Source organism: Triturus cristatus, chromosome 5_1, assembly GCF_964204655.1.
Source record: "Triturus cristatus chromosome 5_1, aTriCri1.1, whole genome shotgun sequence".
Taxonomy (NCBI): domain Eukaryota; kingdom Metazoa; phylum Chordata; class Amphibia; order Caudata; family Salamandridae; genus Triturus; species Triturus cristatus.
In genome coordinates, this window is record NC_140587.1 from 85,588,928 (window position 1) to 85,604,295 (window position 15,368).

The window sequence follows — 15,368 nt, forward strand, 5'->3', positions numbered from 1 at the left end:
CGACAGAAAGTCAGGGAAGCGGGAAGCAACGAGCGGCGGCGGGGGGGGGCGTGGCCCGAAGGCAGGAGGGCTCAGGGAGGCAGAGAGCAGCGGCAGGCAGGCGGAGGGCACACGCGACAGCTGGTGGCCGTGCGGCGCGGGGGTGTCCTATGAATAGGTCACACTCACCTGCGCTGCACGGTCGCCATTTATGGCCAAGTGCAGGGAGGGAGGAGCAGCTGGGAGGTGGTTGGCGGGGAGGAAGGGGGCGTGTCCACACTCCCGGCGGCGGGAAGCGGGGATCGGGGCGGGTGGGCGCAGGGGACAGCAGCACAGGGGGGGGGCAACAACTAGCACAGGAGAGCAAGTACTAAACAAAAATACTAAGCAAAATACAGTACAATACCAGACGCAGCGACAGAAAGGCAGGGAAGCGGGAAGCAACGAGCGGCGGCGGGGGGGGCGTGGCCCGAAGGCGGGAGGGCTCAGGGAGGCAGAGAACAGCGGCAGGCAGGCGGAGGGCACACGCGACAGCTGGTGGCCGTGCGGCGCGGGGGTGTCCTATGAATAGGTGGGATGGGCACCCACCGCTCTCTCCTCCAGCAGGGGGAATCCCCACGTCGGGATTCCCTCAGGAAGATTGCAGCTCTGCGCTGCGAAGCCCTCATGCTCCTTTGCTGGGAGAATAATTAAAATAAAGGGCTTGCAATGTGCTAGAAGCAAAGTCCTGCAGCAAAGAGCATCAGTCTTTAGGTGAAAGGGCAATGCAGGGCCCAGGGAGGCAAATCCTCCTGGCAGCCTTCCCCTGGGACCCAGGAGCAGCATGCCCCAGCAGGAACAGCACAAATACAGCAGCACTTCATGGGGTCACAGCCCCTATATTTATACCACAAAATCCCCTTGTGTCACAGCACAGGGCCTGGGGATACCAGTCAGAACTGGTTTAGGGGGGATCTGGAGCACTTTGTTTTCGAAGGTCCTCTTCCACTTTGTCAGGTGAGGTCTCAGTGATCAGACACACCACAGGGGGCGGAGCCAGCATTGTACAGCCTGGCACAGTCCTATTCAGGGTCAGGGGATTACCCCTCCCACTACTCTTAGCCCAGGTGTCCCTATTCAGCCTAACTGACTCTCCCTGCCCCTCCTGGAGCCACCCACACCTCTCAGCTCCTGTCAATCACAAGCCAGACATGTCATTCACATAAGGCAGGCAGACACATAGCACACAGAAATGCAAGTGGCATTTCTTCACCAGTTACCATAAAACTATGCACACCATTGCGCAGCATTTATCCTCATGAGTTCATACATACTAAACTCGACCCTGCACTCCTCTCATGCCAGGAATTACCATGGACACACTTATTCCCCCATGCATTCCTATGGGAGTGCAGGCCAATCTCACCACACGTACACAGAGAGCGCACGCACTTTACACTGGACCACAGTGCTAAAGTGTCCCGAGGCCTAAAACCACTACCAAAATGTCAGAGCTTAAGGCAAAAAGTTCAGGGGTGAACCTGCCAAATAGGGACAAGTCCAACAGCCACCTAATGAATCTGATGCAAGCCAGACCCTTGAGGGACCCTACTGTGTGTTTATGTCACTACTAACCAGGCAGGTGGTAATCAAGAGACAGTGAGACCTGATGGTAGCAGAGACCTCACCATCTTCAGGAGTGTCCATCCAAGGCCACCTCATGAATCTGATGCAAGTTCAGGAGTCCAACGGGTAACAAGTCTACTGTGGCTGACAGACCCTCGTTCCACATTCTAACCATCTTACCAAGTGGGTCCCTGATGTGGGCTGGCAGGGCTGAGGCTGCTGGCTTGACCTTCAGCCACATCTAAAAGTATTTCCTTCAGTGACTGTTAAAGCTCTGCCAAGTCACTGTGTGCTTTTATTGTTTTCTATATCCGCTGCTGCCTTCATGTCTTATATCACATAAAAACATGATCATTTCAAGTGTCATGACAAAAAGCAATGACCCACTCTATTCAATGTGGACCGGTGGGCGTCGGCAGGGGTCAAATATGCCATTATTACATCCCACACCCACCAACAGCTAAAATGCAGGGGCATCAAGCGACCCTTCCACTTCAACACTGAGCCACACGAAATACTCCTCACATGGAGGTTGAAAGACAATGCTTGGCCAGAAGCCTTTTGCCTTCCACAGTCCATACAATGAGCCCAGTGTTATGAATTTTAGCATTCATAATAATAGAGTTTTATTTTTTTTCTTGATGCCGTGAAGCCAGGGATGAAGTGAAGCACTATTTACAAGTAAAATGCGCAAAAGAAAGATTCTGACCCTCTTACCTTGTACTTCTGCTCTGCCTCACTGATGGGGGTCACACTGTGCCCACTGTGTGCCTGGCACTCACTACAGGCCGCACAGAAGAGTTTACAGTCGGTTTCACAGAAGAGCTGCAGCGTCTCCTCGTGCTCCTCACACAGACTTCCTGTGGCAGGGCCTTTGGGCGCTATTTTCAGTCTTTTCCCAATTTCTATAATATTTGCTAATCTCTTAGTCGGCTTTAGTTCTTTCTCCGGGTCAAACTTCAGTCTGCATTCTGGGCAGGATTTCTCTAAATCCTCGCTGGCCTTGAATCTGGTGATGCAGGAGAGACAGAAGCTGTGTCCGCAGTCCAAGGTCACGGGGTCAGTGTACAGCTCCCTGCAGATGGAGCAGGTGGCTTCCTGTAGGAGCTCGGCGCTGGGGTCTGCGGCCGCCATGTCTGCTCTGAGCTGTGCCGGCGCCTCTCCTCTGACAGGAATATCCTTATCAGTACTGGTGTAAGGCGCGTCCCGCTCAGAGCAACCTTTGTCTGATCACGTCACAGGCTGGCACAGGTGATAATCTGTTCATCACCGACAAACGCCTCTCAGGGGGCTGCAACGCAGGGCAACTTCAAGATTAAACAAGCATTTGCAATGCAATAGGTCTCGCTATTGAAAGCTAAGCTTTTGGTGTTACAAATGGCAATGTTGTTTCTTTTGTTTTTTGTATGTAGTGGAATGGTAATATTTGCGTAGCGCTATTCATTACCCTGGAGAGCCTGAAAATGGGAAATAGGTTAAACGGGAGGGAAGACAAGAGTAATATGCGGTTTGGGAAAAAAAATGTGTATAAATTATGGAATTATATGCTCCTGAAGCCACGCGTTTTTAAAGAGGACTATGTATTTCATAAACAAGACACATTATCTACAACCTACTGGATAATCTCAGAGTAGAACAGCAAACACATTGCAGCTGAATAAAAAAAGGCAAATAATAAAGCATGACTCGTGGTGCTGGGCACTGGCATATTCTCTCCAAAGTGTAATATGTCACTGTACAGTTGCTGAGTGTTGAAGTCAGGTACGAAGTTGGTACTATTGAGGTTAATATTTTCCGCAGCCAGTAGTTATTGTCACAGGTATTGTTTTTAGTAAAGCACTCACACCCACCCCCGAGCATTTTATGTGCATTAAAAAAAATCAACATAGATGCACAGATAGACACACACAAACACACAAGTACAAATACAAAGAAAGACGCATACACAGACACAAACGCACACATAGACATGCACACATTTGGAAACAGGCCCCCTCAGCTGCATACACACATAGGTTCAACCATATAAGAATATATACATACACTCATGCACACATACGCACGCAGGCAAGAGCACATATAAACACAGTCACACACATAGATATGCACATAAAGACGCATATAATGCCGCATTACCAAGAGGAGCTACATTTACACACTGACACACGCATGCATATATACACAAGCACACACACACACAGGCATTCCTACATGCCTACGCATATGTTTTGTACTCGAACTTTTGAAACTGTCATTTATTACCAGGTAAATAAAGTAGTAAAGTTAAATCGGGTCACCAATGCAAATGTTTAGAGCCTATGCCTTTCCGGAGGTATGACTGCAGAAAGGTACGTGCTTAGAAAGCCTGCCAGCAATGCCAACCATTCGTGACCAGAAGAAATGTCCTCTGTCTAGTTTCATAAACGAGGGCATAACCTTTAGATAAAAAAAAAGTTGGATTTGCATAAAACTCAGAAAACAAAAGAAGATACAGTACCGTTGTGTTGTGAGTGTGTTAAACAAATAAACAGCTGTCAGCGAATGGAAACAAATGAGCCCACAGACTAAGTAACTGTTACTGGGGCTTAGTGCGAATTTGATTTAGGGTACATATTTGTACATATTTTGGGACACGGGCAAGTTATAGTTGCTAAAATAGAGGACTATATATGAAAACCAGGGACGAAAAGCAACATCCCCTTTCTAACTCCAACCCATCCTTCCCACTTATTACTACCCCTTGCAAAGCCCCTCCCTTAAGGGCTCAAACTAAAGAAGACTTCTTGTAAGGCGCATTTGCCACTCGTATCCCCAGGACCTCTTAAACATTTTGGGCTGGAAGTGACGAACTGAAACTCTTATTTTGGAGCCTCTAGATGGGATTCCCGTGACTTATATTTATATGCTTTGAACTACACCCTGCAATGACGTGCTTATACTTCTGATTAAGATCGTTGTGAATGCTATTGATGTACTGGAACTCATAATAAGGAGCTCTCAGTAGGGACTTGGTTAATTGACTTCCGTGACTAGACATCGTCATCACCAATGAAACTGACTTTCAATGCCCTGAGGAAGTTCTTTTGTAAAGAACAAAACGCGTTGGCTGATGTCTGACTGCTTTTTTACTATAAAGAATAAAAGAAACTTAAAGGACTTCCTGTATAACGTTTGCAATCCTTTCCTGGTGCACCTTCTATTATCTCACAATCTAAAGAATGCAAACAACGTTCTAAGAGTTATTTGTAGGTCACAGCCCTGAAATGCATAAACAAACAAAAGCGGCCGGCAGCCATACCTAAACTAAAAGCGAACCATGCATAAACAAACAAAAGCGGCCGGCCGCTATACTAAAGTGAAAGTGTGCCGTGCCACACACTAGTATAAAATTAAATAAACAAGTAGTCCCCCAAAGAAAACGTAACACTTACGAGTGTAAGGGAACTGCGGACACGAGCGAGCAAGGCTGACGCCTGCTTCTTTCATTGAAGTATTCCCTCTTTTAAGTTTGTTTTAATATTGCACTTATTTGTACATCTGCCTTTAAATCTTCGTGTTTTTAAACTTGTTGTTTGCACTTTTACCCACCTCTTTGTTGCCTCTACCCGGTCCACCGCGGGATCGTCCCGTTTGCGTGGAGGGAGACTAGGGCGACTTCTGGTTGAGAGGGAGGTTGGCGTTCTAATGGCCTCAATCCTCTCTACAAAACTGGATGCTTGGCAAGACGTGCAGTCGACACGCTCAGCGGGCGCGCCGGTGGCATACCCAAAGCACGCCAAACGCAAGCCCGTCTGCACCCATCCGTGCCATGCCGTTGCCAGGAGCCAGGAACCCTTCCCGTTTCGCTCCTGGGCAGGGCTCGATTTCTATAGTGTCTTACTCTAGCAAGGATTTACTTGACTTGAGGAAAGACTCACAGTCCCTCTGCCTGTATCACGCTTGGGACGCAGCCTGGACCTTGCCAGCACTCTTGTATATCCTGCTGGTACCAAAGTAATATAATAGAGACTGAACACATACATGGAGACGTTTGGCGCTTTTCTCAAACGCCCCTACATCCACAAGGACGATGCCTCATCCATTTTAGAATTAGAGAAGCCGCCAAACAACTCCAACCATGGTTGGAAAGGTGTTCTAAGTAATGTTAGATTCCTATCAAAACATGCGGTTGAGCTATGGGATCTTCTCACTTCCAAGAATCCAGACTTAGGTTTCCTGATGGAAACCTGGCTCAAGCCTAATTCCAACCCTGCCATTGCATTAGCTGTGCCTGAAGGCTACAGGGTCATAAGAATGGACAGACAACCTAAGGTGGGGGTAGGGATAGCTATTATCCATAAAGACAGTATTAAAGTCTCCACACTTGAGCAACAGTGTAACGTTAATATTGAAATTTTAGTCTTCAACATAGACTTTCTTTCACAACTCAGCTGGAAGGGTGCCTTAGTTTATTGGTCCCCTGGTAGACTTCTCACTCCAGCTCACAGAACTAATAGCTCCCCACGTAATCTTTACCAAAAACTTGGGAGATTTCAATGTACACAGTGAATGCTGTAGGAGAGTAGGATCTGCTTCACATGGGTACCCCCACTTTTTGTTGGTGTTTCACTGTTTTTCGACTTTAGTCTGGCTGGGACCCTGCTATTCAGGGCCCCAGCCTAGCTGCTTCCCCTCTAAATTGATTGTATGTACTTTAGGTACACTCAAGATTGGATTCTGGGGTACCCTTGTGAGTCCTAGTATATGGTATACTATGTACCCAGGGCATAGGTACCCGAGAGGTCTAAAAGGGGCTAAAGCATGCATTGTCCCACCCCTGGAAAGCCCTCCAAAATGACACCACAGGTCTTCTACTGCAGCCTGGGTAAGGTGGTGCATGCACCCCTTACTGAGGTATAGGTTCACTATACCTCACCCATCACTGCACATTGTAACCTATCAGTCACTCCTATGGCAGGCCTTAACAATCCTGAAGGCAGAGTGCTTCGTTATATGTAAGAGGATGCCCAGGCATGAGCTGAGCCCCTCTGCAGCCTTTGGAATCTCTTCCCCGGGGTTGTCAGTGGTGCAGCCTGACCATATACTCTTAAGTTCATTATATCTTAAACAGTTAATGCTAACTATGGACTGGCTGCACGGAATCATACCCCCACATCAGTTTTAAATGTGAGGATATGATCCCACCCTTCTAGCGGGAGAGACATGGCAGTACTGGTATACCTGGTAGAAATCTAATAGATCCCTGGCATCACAAAATGGATGCCGCAGCCACAGACACTGGTCTGGCCTCCTGCTGCTGACCGAAATTCCGGCAGGGGAGGCCTGGACAATAGATTTCCTGTCACAGGGAGGTGTAACCATTCCCAAGACAGGCTTATGTGTATTGGGGCTGGGTGGGAGCACTCTCTGAGTGCTTTGAAGTCCTGAACTGGGGGCACATTTGGTGTCCCTGTGCATAGTCCAGCTCAAACCGGTTCAGGGGCTTCCAGCCCCTGCTCGGGCACAAAACTGGACAAAGGAAATGGGTGTAGCCACCCCTCTTTCCAAACCCTCCCATAGGTGGGTCCCCCGAGCTAGTCCAACCCCTTCCTTAGGTATCAGTAAGGAACCTCTGTATCCAGAACTTTAGATATCCCTGGATGAAACTCTGAAGCTGAATCCTGGACCTTTGACGCTCTACTAAAGACTAGAGGACTGAAGAAATCTCCCTTGGGGTCAAGGAGTGACTCCCCTGTTTGTCAGGCACCAACAAAGCAATTTGCCGGTCTGCATTACCAAAGCTCCCGCCGGCCTCTGAAGTATTTGTAGCCCAGGAAGAGGATTTCCAGACATCCCAGAGGCCGACCCGAGTCCCCAATAAAGCAGAGACCCGCAGCCCTCGTGAGTAGTATGAAACCGGAACTCCTGGTCACCGTGCACTTTTGCAAGTGCATTTACTTCTCAACATCTCTTGAAGTTCTGCTTGAGATTACTTGTAGCCCCCACCTCAAGCAGAAGATCCACAGAAGATTGTCAGCCTAGTCACCCCGAGTGACCCGTGGGCCGCCATTTTATGTTTTCTCTTGAGGACCCTTTGCGATCCCTAGTCTGTTGACTTGTGGCTCCCTGAGGGGGTAACTTTGAATTTCCTTTGGCTTCCCTGGTTGTTCCAGATGTGCCCTGACTCCCAACCAAGTGGTGAGTCCCTCAGACCTTGCTGGTCTGCACCGAAGCATCTTTCTCCTTTCTGCGTAGGTTGCTGTTGCCAAGGCTTGTTGTGTCTAATCCGGGCACCGACGCTGCAGCACTCGACATCGTTTGTGGTACAGCTCGAATCCATCTCCTGGTTGTCCTTGACGCCTCCTGGTCCTCGTGGCTGAAGAGTCAAGCTTCACCTCCTTCTCCTGAAATCACCCGACATCGGTGGGCATCCGTCTATCGCCCTCCTGGTCACTGGCAAGTGACCCAGACTCTGTCCCCTCTGCGTTCAGGTTATTCTCATCTTCGATCCTGAATTGGATCTCTTCGGAGACTTCGCATCTTCTCGGCAGCAGCACTTCTTTGCCAGCTCCCTTTGAAATCGACGACACGACCCAACACCATTTGACACCTATGCATCCGGCTTTCCTGGGTGAGGTAACACGAGTACTCTGGTGCTCCTGTGGTTGTTGGCCCTAGAACTTTCTAAGTCCCAAAGGGTTTGGTCCTGACTCATTTTAAAGTGTACCTAATCTTTAAAAATCTAACTGCGACTTTCCCCATAGAAGCTAACGGGAGCTCGCGGCTGTGTTCACACACTGCACACGGCCCCCGTGGGTCCCCTGTGTCACTACCTTGGGTGGTTACTTGGGGTCCCAGCGATTCTACAGGCTCTAGGCCTTGTGTCTAGTTAAGTTGGGGTTCTTATACCACTATTTTAGTATATAGTTTGGCTTGCCCCTAGGGCCTGACGTGTATTTGTGCTATTTTACTGTCATATTTGAAGTGTAACTTATGTGTTTTGACCTCTAGCCTCATAAAGAGACTAGGAGGGTATGTTTAGAAATAAATACATATATTTTATATATATACCTGGTGTGATTGTCTTTCATGTAGCCATTCAAGGGATTATAGACTGGTAAAACAACCTGCTTTACATTCCTTCAAGACATTGGTGCCGATCACGATCCGGTAAAAAATTCCCCCGTGCGACTCGTATCGGGTCTTTTTACCGTACGAATCGTCCAAGTGCCGTACGAACTGGCAATCACGATTCGCATGGTAAAAAGTCCATACGACCCGCACCGGGAATCAATCCCCACACGTCCTCGGGACGGAAAATGTGTCCGACACGTCCTCGGACGATTTACCTTACAAACGTAAAAATCCAAGTCCGACCGAGGAATCACGATCCATCCCGTGCGTCCGAGCCTACAACCGTATGGAAAAAACACCGTCCGCACCGAACACCAATAGCAACCATGGAGACATGTGCCCGCATACGCGCCCAACACTCCCCCCAGCCCCCGTACGTCCGACACGTACCCCCCGTATATGTATACCCCCACCCGTCCATGTACACCCCAGTACGTTCCAGTCGTACCCCCACCCCAGTACGTGTCGTACCACCGTCTATGTACACCCCCCCACCCCTGTACGTGTCGTACCACCGTCTATGTACACCCCCCCACCCCTGTACGTGTCGTACCACCGTCTATGAACACCCCAGTACGTTCCAGTCGTACCCCCACCCCAGTACGTGTCGTACCACCGTCAATGTACACCCCCCACCCCTGTACGTGTCGTACCACCGTCTATGTACACCCCCCCACCCCTGTACGTGTCGAACCACCGCCCATGTACACCCCAGTACGTTCCAGTCGTACCCCCACCCCAGTACGTGTCGTACCACCGTCTATGTACACCCCCCACCCCTGTACGTGTCGTACCACCGTCTATGTACACCCCCCCACCCCTGTACGTGTCGTACCACCGCCCATGTACACCCCAGTACGTTCCAGTCGTACCCCCACCCCAGTACGTGTCGTACCACCGTCTATGTACACCCCCCCACCCCTGTACGTGTCGAACCACCGCCCATGTACACCCCAGTACGTTCCAGTCGTACCCCCACCCCAGTACGTGTCGTACCACCGTCTATGTACACCCCCCACCCCTGTACGTGTCGTACCACCGTCTATGTACACCCCCCACCCCTGTACGTGTCGTACCACCGTCTATGAACACCCCAGTACGTTCCAGTCGTACCCCCACCCCAGTACGTGTCGTACCACCGTCAATGTACACCCCCCACCCCTGTACGTGTCGTACCACCGTCTATGTACACCCCCCCACCCCTGTACGTGTCGAACCACCGCCCATGTACACCCCAGTACGTTCCAGTCGTACCCCCACCCCAGTACGTGTCGTACCACCGTCTATGTACACCCCCCACCCCTGTACGTGTCGTACCACCGTCTATGTACACCCCCCACCCCTGTACGTGTCGTACCACCGTCTATGAACACCCCAGTACGTTCCAGTCGTACCCCCACCCCAGTACGTGTCGTACCACCGTCAATGTACACCCCCCACCCCTGTACGTGTCGTACCACCGTCTATGTACACCCCCCCACCCCTGTACGTGTCGAACCACCGCCCATGTACACCCCAGTACGTTCCAGTCGTACCCCCACCCCAGTACGTGTCGTACCACCGTCTATGTACACCCCCCACCCCTGTACGTGTCGTACCACCGTCTATGAACACCCCAGTACGTTCCAGTCGTACCCCCACCCCAGTACGTGTCGTACCACCGTCTATGTACACCCCCCCACCCCTGTACGTGTCGTACCACCGTCTATGTACACCCCCCCACCCCTGTACGTGTCGTACCACCGCCCATGTACACCCCCCCACCCCTGTACGTGTCGTACCACCGCCCATGTACACCCCAGTACGTTCCAGTCGTACCCCCACCCCAGTACGTGTCGTACCACCGTCTATGTACACCCCCCCACCCCAGTACGTGTCGTACCACCGTCTATGTACACCCCCCACCCCTGTACGTGTCGTACCACCGTCTATGAACACCCCAGTACGTTCCAGTCGTACCCCCACCCCAGTACGTGTCGTACCACCGTCTATGTACACCCCCCCACCCCTGTACGTGTCGTACCACCGTCTATGTACACCCCCCCACCCCTGTACGTGTCGTACCACCGCCCATGTACACCCCCCACCCCTGTACGTGTCGTACCACCGCCCATGTACACCCCAGTACGTTCCAGTCGTACCCCCACCCCAGTACGTGTCGTACCACCGTCTATGTACACCCCCCCACCCCTGTACGTGTCGTACCACCGTCTATGTACACCCCCCCACCCCTGTACGTGTCGTACCACCGTCTATGAACACCCCAGTACGTTCCAGTCGTACCCCCACCCCAGTACGTGTCGTACCACCGTCAATGTACACCCCCCACCCCTGTACGTGTCGTACCACCGTCTATGTACACCCCCCCACCCCTGTACGTGTCGTACCACCGCCCATGTACACCCCAGTACGTTCCAGTCGTACCCCCACCCCAGTACGTGTCGTACCACCGTCAATGTACACCCCCCACCCCTGTACGTGTCGTACCACCGTCTATGTACACCCCCCCACCCCTGTACATGTCGTACCACCGTCTATGTACACCCCCCCACCCCTGTACGTGTCGTACCACCGCCCATGTACACCCCAGTACGTTCCAGTCGTACCCCCACCCCAGTACGTGTCGTACCACCGTCTATGAACACCCCAGTACGTTCCAGTCGTACCCCCACCCCAGTACGTTCCTGGCGCACCCCCAACACAACCTTCTAAGTACGGAGCGCACCCCATGCCCCAACATCACAACCGCATGTACGAGTCGTACAAAGCCACACACAAGGACCAAATCGTACAACCAAATGGCCCATGTACACACCGTACACACGCTCAAAACGCACGTACACAACAAGGACAAAACAAAACAACTCAACAATACACCATTCGCAAGGCACACAGCCACTAAACATGGCCAACAACCACTAAAATAACACAATCACTGACCTGCAACTGTCAAAAACAAACAGAGGCCCAATACACCACCACTCCTTATAACACACCCACCCAAAATTCAAACACTGCCACACCCACCCATGGACCAATAAAAAGGGCCCACACACACAAACCATGAGCCTTTGCAACAGACCCACTGCTGCCAGACACCACAGAACCAGACTACAAGCGACACCACATCTTACACTTGCACACCTTCACACGACCACCCTCACAAACACCCTCTCATCACATTCACACACACACACAACCATCCACACCCCCCCCAACATCCACACACCCCCCACACCCACACCATCCCCACCCACACCCCTCACCATGCCCACTACCAAGAATCCAAAGTTCAGTCACCGAGAGTTGGAGGTCCTTGTTGATCAAATCCTCAGAGTCGAGCCACAGATCTTTGGAACATTGGTCAGAAGCACCAGCCAGGCAGCCAAAACAGCCATGTGGCAGACCATCGTCGATGCTGTGAATGCTGTTGCGGACACCAGGAGGACCAAGCAGGATTGCCAGAACAGGTGGTACGATCTGCGGAGGAGGGTCAGAGCCAAGAGACAGGAGGAACACGACCAGGCCAACGCCACCGGAGGAGGGCCCTCCCGCAGACCCGTACAGTACCATCCCTGGGAGGAGAGGGTGATGGCCATACTGCCGGTGGAGGCAGTTGAAGGAGTAGAAGGACTCCGAGACCCGGGTGAGTACACAAACAACGCACCTCACATGGGGGGAACTGCAACCACAACCAAAATTAATAACAGGCACGCAAACACCACAAGCCATCGCATTACTCAACCACACTCCATGAGCAGGCACATGCCACTGCTGCCACCATGCCCCATGCACCCAGCTGGACAATGTCAAGTCACAGGCCACAGAAGACAACAACACATGACACGGTAACCCGGATGGCGGGAGGCTGGGCACCAAGAATCACATAGTGCGACTCCAAAGCAGACAACAATGCCCTCTGCCCATATGGCCTAGGTCACAGCCAGACAAACACTGTGTCCCAACACAGGAATGACTTGCCAGCAAATGGCGGATGCCTTGCATCAACACATGGGGGTGAAGGCACTGTTTTGCACATGCCAGCAGCTAATGAACAGCCAACAGTGTGAAAGAGTGGCAGCACACACCACCACAGCAGCAGCGCACAGACACACAGCAGACAAAATGGGTGCCTGGAGATCAGAAACAAACTCACATCAACAGGCCAAGGGCCACTCAAAGATCTGCTAACAGTGTGTGCCCAGGAAGCTGGGCCAAGGTGACAGAGGGTGACACACGGAGGGAGGGAGAGGGGGACACAGAGGGAGGGAGAGGGGGACAGAGAGGGAGGGAGACACAGGAAGATGGACAGAGGGAGGAGGCTGACACACAGAGGGAGGGAGAGGGGGACAGAGAGGGAGGGAGAGGGGGACACAGAGGGAGGGAGAGGGGGACACAGAGGGAGGGAGAGGGGGACAGAGAGGGAGGGAGAGGGGGACAGAGAAGGAGGGAGACACAGGGAGAGCAAATCAGTCCTTTGGTGTGTGGGAATGTCTGCTCGTCAGCAGGTGGACTGCGTGCATGTAGACAAGGGTGCCCAGTGCCAGAACCCCCCCTCTTCATCATGGCAAAACGCAGGGCCATGTCACAACCTGTACACGAGCACAAGGACAGCCACCTGCATCATATGAGTGTGTGGATCCACTCCATGTGCACATGTACAGTGCTACAAGGAAGGCGCAAACGCATAGCTCGGCACACATGCACACTCCACTGCTGACTGCAGTCACACTTGACGCAGCAAGTAAGACTGTGCCACACATAGTTAAAGGGGCCAAATTGGTGCCCAAGGGACACACACATGCACAAGTGCACTGTGAGTGGAATGCAAGACAGATCCTAATTCCAAGAGGAAATGTGCCAACTTTGTAACGGATGCAACATGGATGTTGCATGGATCCAAAGTAACATTGTCTCTCTCACACACAGGTCAACGTCGTGCTGCACCCCCCAACACTGGGGGGGAACACTCACAGGACCCGGATCTGCAGGAGACCGATCCCACCGGCAGCGACCACTCTCACCACTCTGCGGACGACCCCGACCGACCTGGCCCCTCTGGTGTCCAACCACCTGCAGCACCTGCGTCAGGTACAACCGTGCCAACCACCACCCCCACTCCTGCCACATCCCAGGAGACACCCAGGATCCCTGCCCCAACACCACAATGCAGCCAGGCTCGCCAGGAGGGACACGGTGTCCCGGGCACCCAGGAGGAGGCAGGCGACAACGCCAATGCCACCCCTCAGGGGTCCCGGAGACCCCATGTGCCCACAAGTGCAGGCCAGACGCAAGTGGGCAGGGGTGGTGGGAGTGGAGAGCGGCGGAGGCGCGAGCCTGACCAGTTGGCTGGGGATCCGGTATTTTCACATGTCCGTAACATCCTGGACTCATACCGGCAGGACACCACGGGCATGGCCCAGGTTGTGTCCGTCCTCGAGGGGATCAAGGTCCAGCAGGCCCAGCAACATGCGGAGCTAATAGCCTGTCTACAGCTACACCAACGGAGGATGGAGGACAGACAGGCTGAGCAAGTGACGGCGTCCCAGGGGATTCACGCTGAACTCCGTCGGATGGCCGACACCATGGCCGACCCTCCCTGTGCCAGAAGGCGGAGAACATCACCACCCACAGGGAGGGATCATGAGGAGGAGGAGGAAACATCCGACGGAGCATCCCAGACGTCGTCACGGCCTGCTGCTGAGGTTCCCCGCAGGAAGCCGGGTCGTCCACGGAAAGGACCGTGAGGGTGGCTGCTACATCACCATCTCCCAGGACACCTGGCCTGGCACCTGGCCCACTGGAGCAACAGCATCACAGCATCAAGAGACATTCTCTGCCACATGGCCCTGCTGGTCACTGGCTGACCAATGTTGACAAAGACTGTGGCATGGACTCTGAGGATTTCCAATGGCAAGGACACCAACTCCCCTACTGAACTTTGGATTCCCTAATCCCGGAAAGGCCCTCACTTGGCCCCCCCCCCAATAATAAATCACACTATTATGAGTTGATGCCTGCTGGTAGCATTATTACCTAACATGTGTCTTGTACAGTCTAAACATGCCTGAGTCATCTGTTCACTTCAACCATCCACACCCTGGGGCCTGAGTCTGGCACAGGACACATGGGTCACAGTTTTCTAGGCAAGACAGACATGGAGCACCATACACACCCGTGATGGTCAGAACCAGCTGAGGGGGTGGCCGAACAACCGTGCTGACAGACACATTGAGTACAGCAACAGTCATGCGCAGAGGTCAGGGATCCTGGCCCGTGTCCTGGGGGGCACCCAGGTACGTGTAGACAGGTGGCAGAACCATGTCCTGCAAGCTTGAGTCCGGTGGATGCAGAGAATGGGGTCATGGACAACGTTGGATGCATGGGGATGGCACATGTCACAATACCCACACAGTCATGGACATCATGCCCATTACACAGTCTCAGCACACACACACAGCTTGCATCTTGCCACTCGACACATTGACACATAGCCACAATCAGGGAATACCATGCCAGACATGCAGGATGCACCGTGCCAACACACCAGCATTGACTGAGAAGAGGCACCTTGGAGGCATAGGGACATCTTTAATAGTCATGTGTTTGGGATTGCAGAGGCAACTTGAAGTACACATGAACACATCATGTGGAGTAACATGTGGCTCCAA

The 15,368-nt window shown here is 52.3% G+C and overlaps 1 protein-coding gene across 4 annotated transcripts in view; it reads right to left on the reverse strand.

Annotated features, from left to right (window-relative positions):
• LOC146830275 (E3 ubiquitin-protein ligase TRIM39-like) overlaps window positions 1-2,774 on the reverse strand; it is a 305,072-nt gene extending 302,298 nt beyond the window's left edge. For 3 of the 4 annotated variants that reach the window (XR_014961405.1, XR_014961404.1, XM_085604468.1), the window contains exon 1: window positions 2,302-2,769. Coding sequence is in view for 2 of the 4 variants with exons in the window: in XM_085604468.1 (XP_085460594.1) it covers window positions 2,302-2,718 (417 nt within the window). In the remaining 2 variants the exon portion in view is untranslated. Of the gene's footprint in view, window positions 1-2,301 lie in introns of all 4 variants that reach the window. The other variant, XM_085604467.1, reaches the window with a different exon arrangement.
• Between the last annotated feature and the right edge of the window lie 12,594 nt (window positions 2,775-15,368).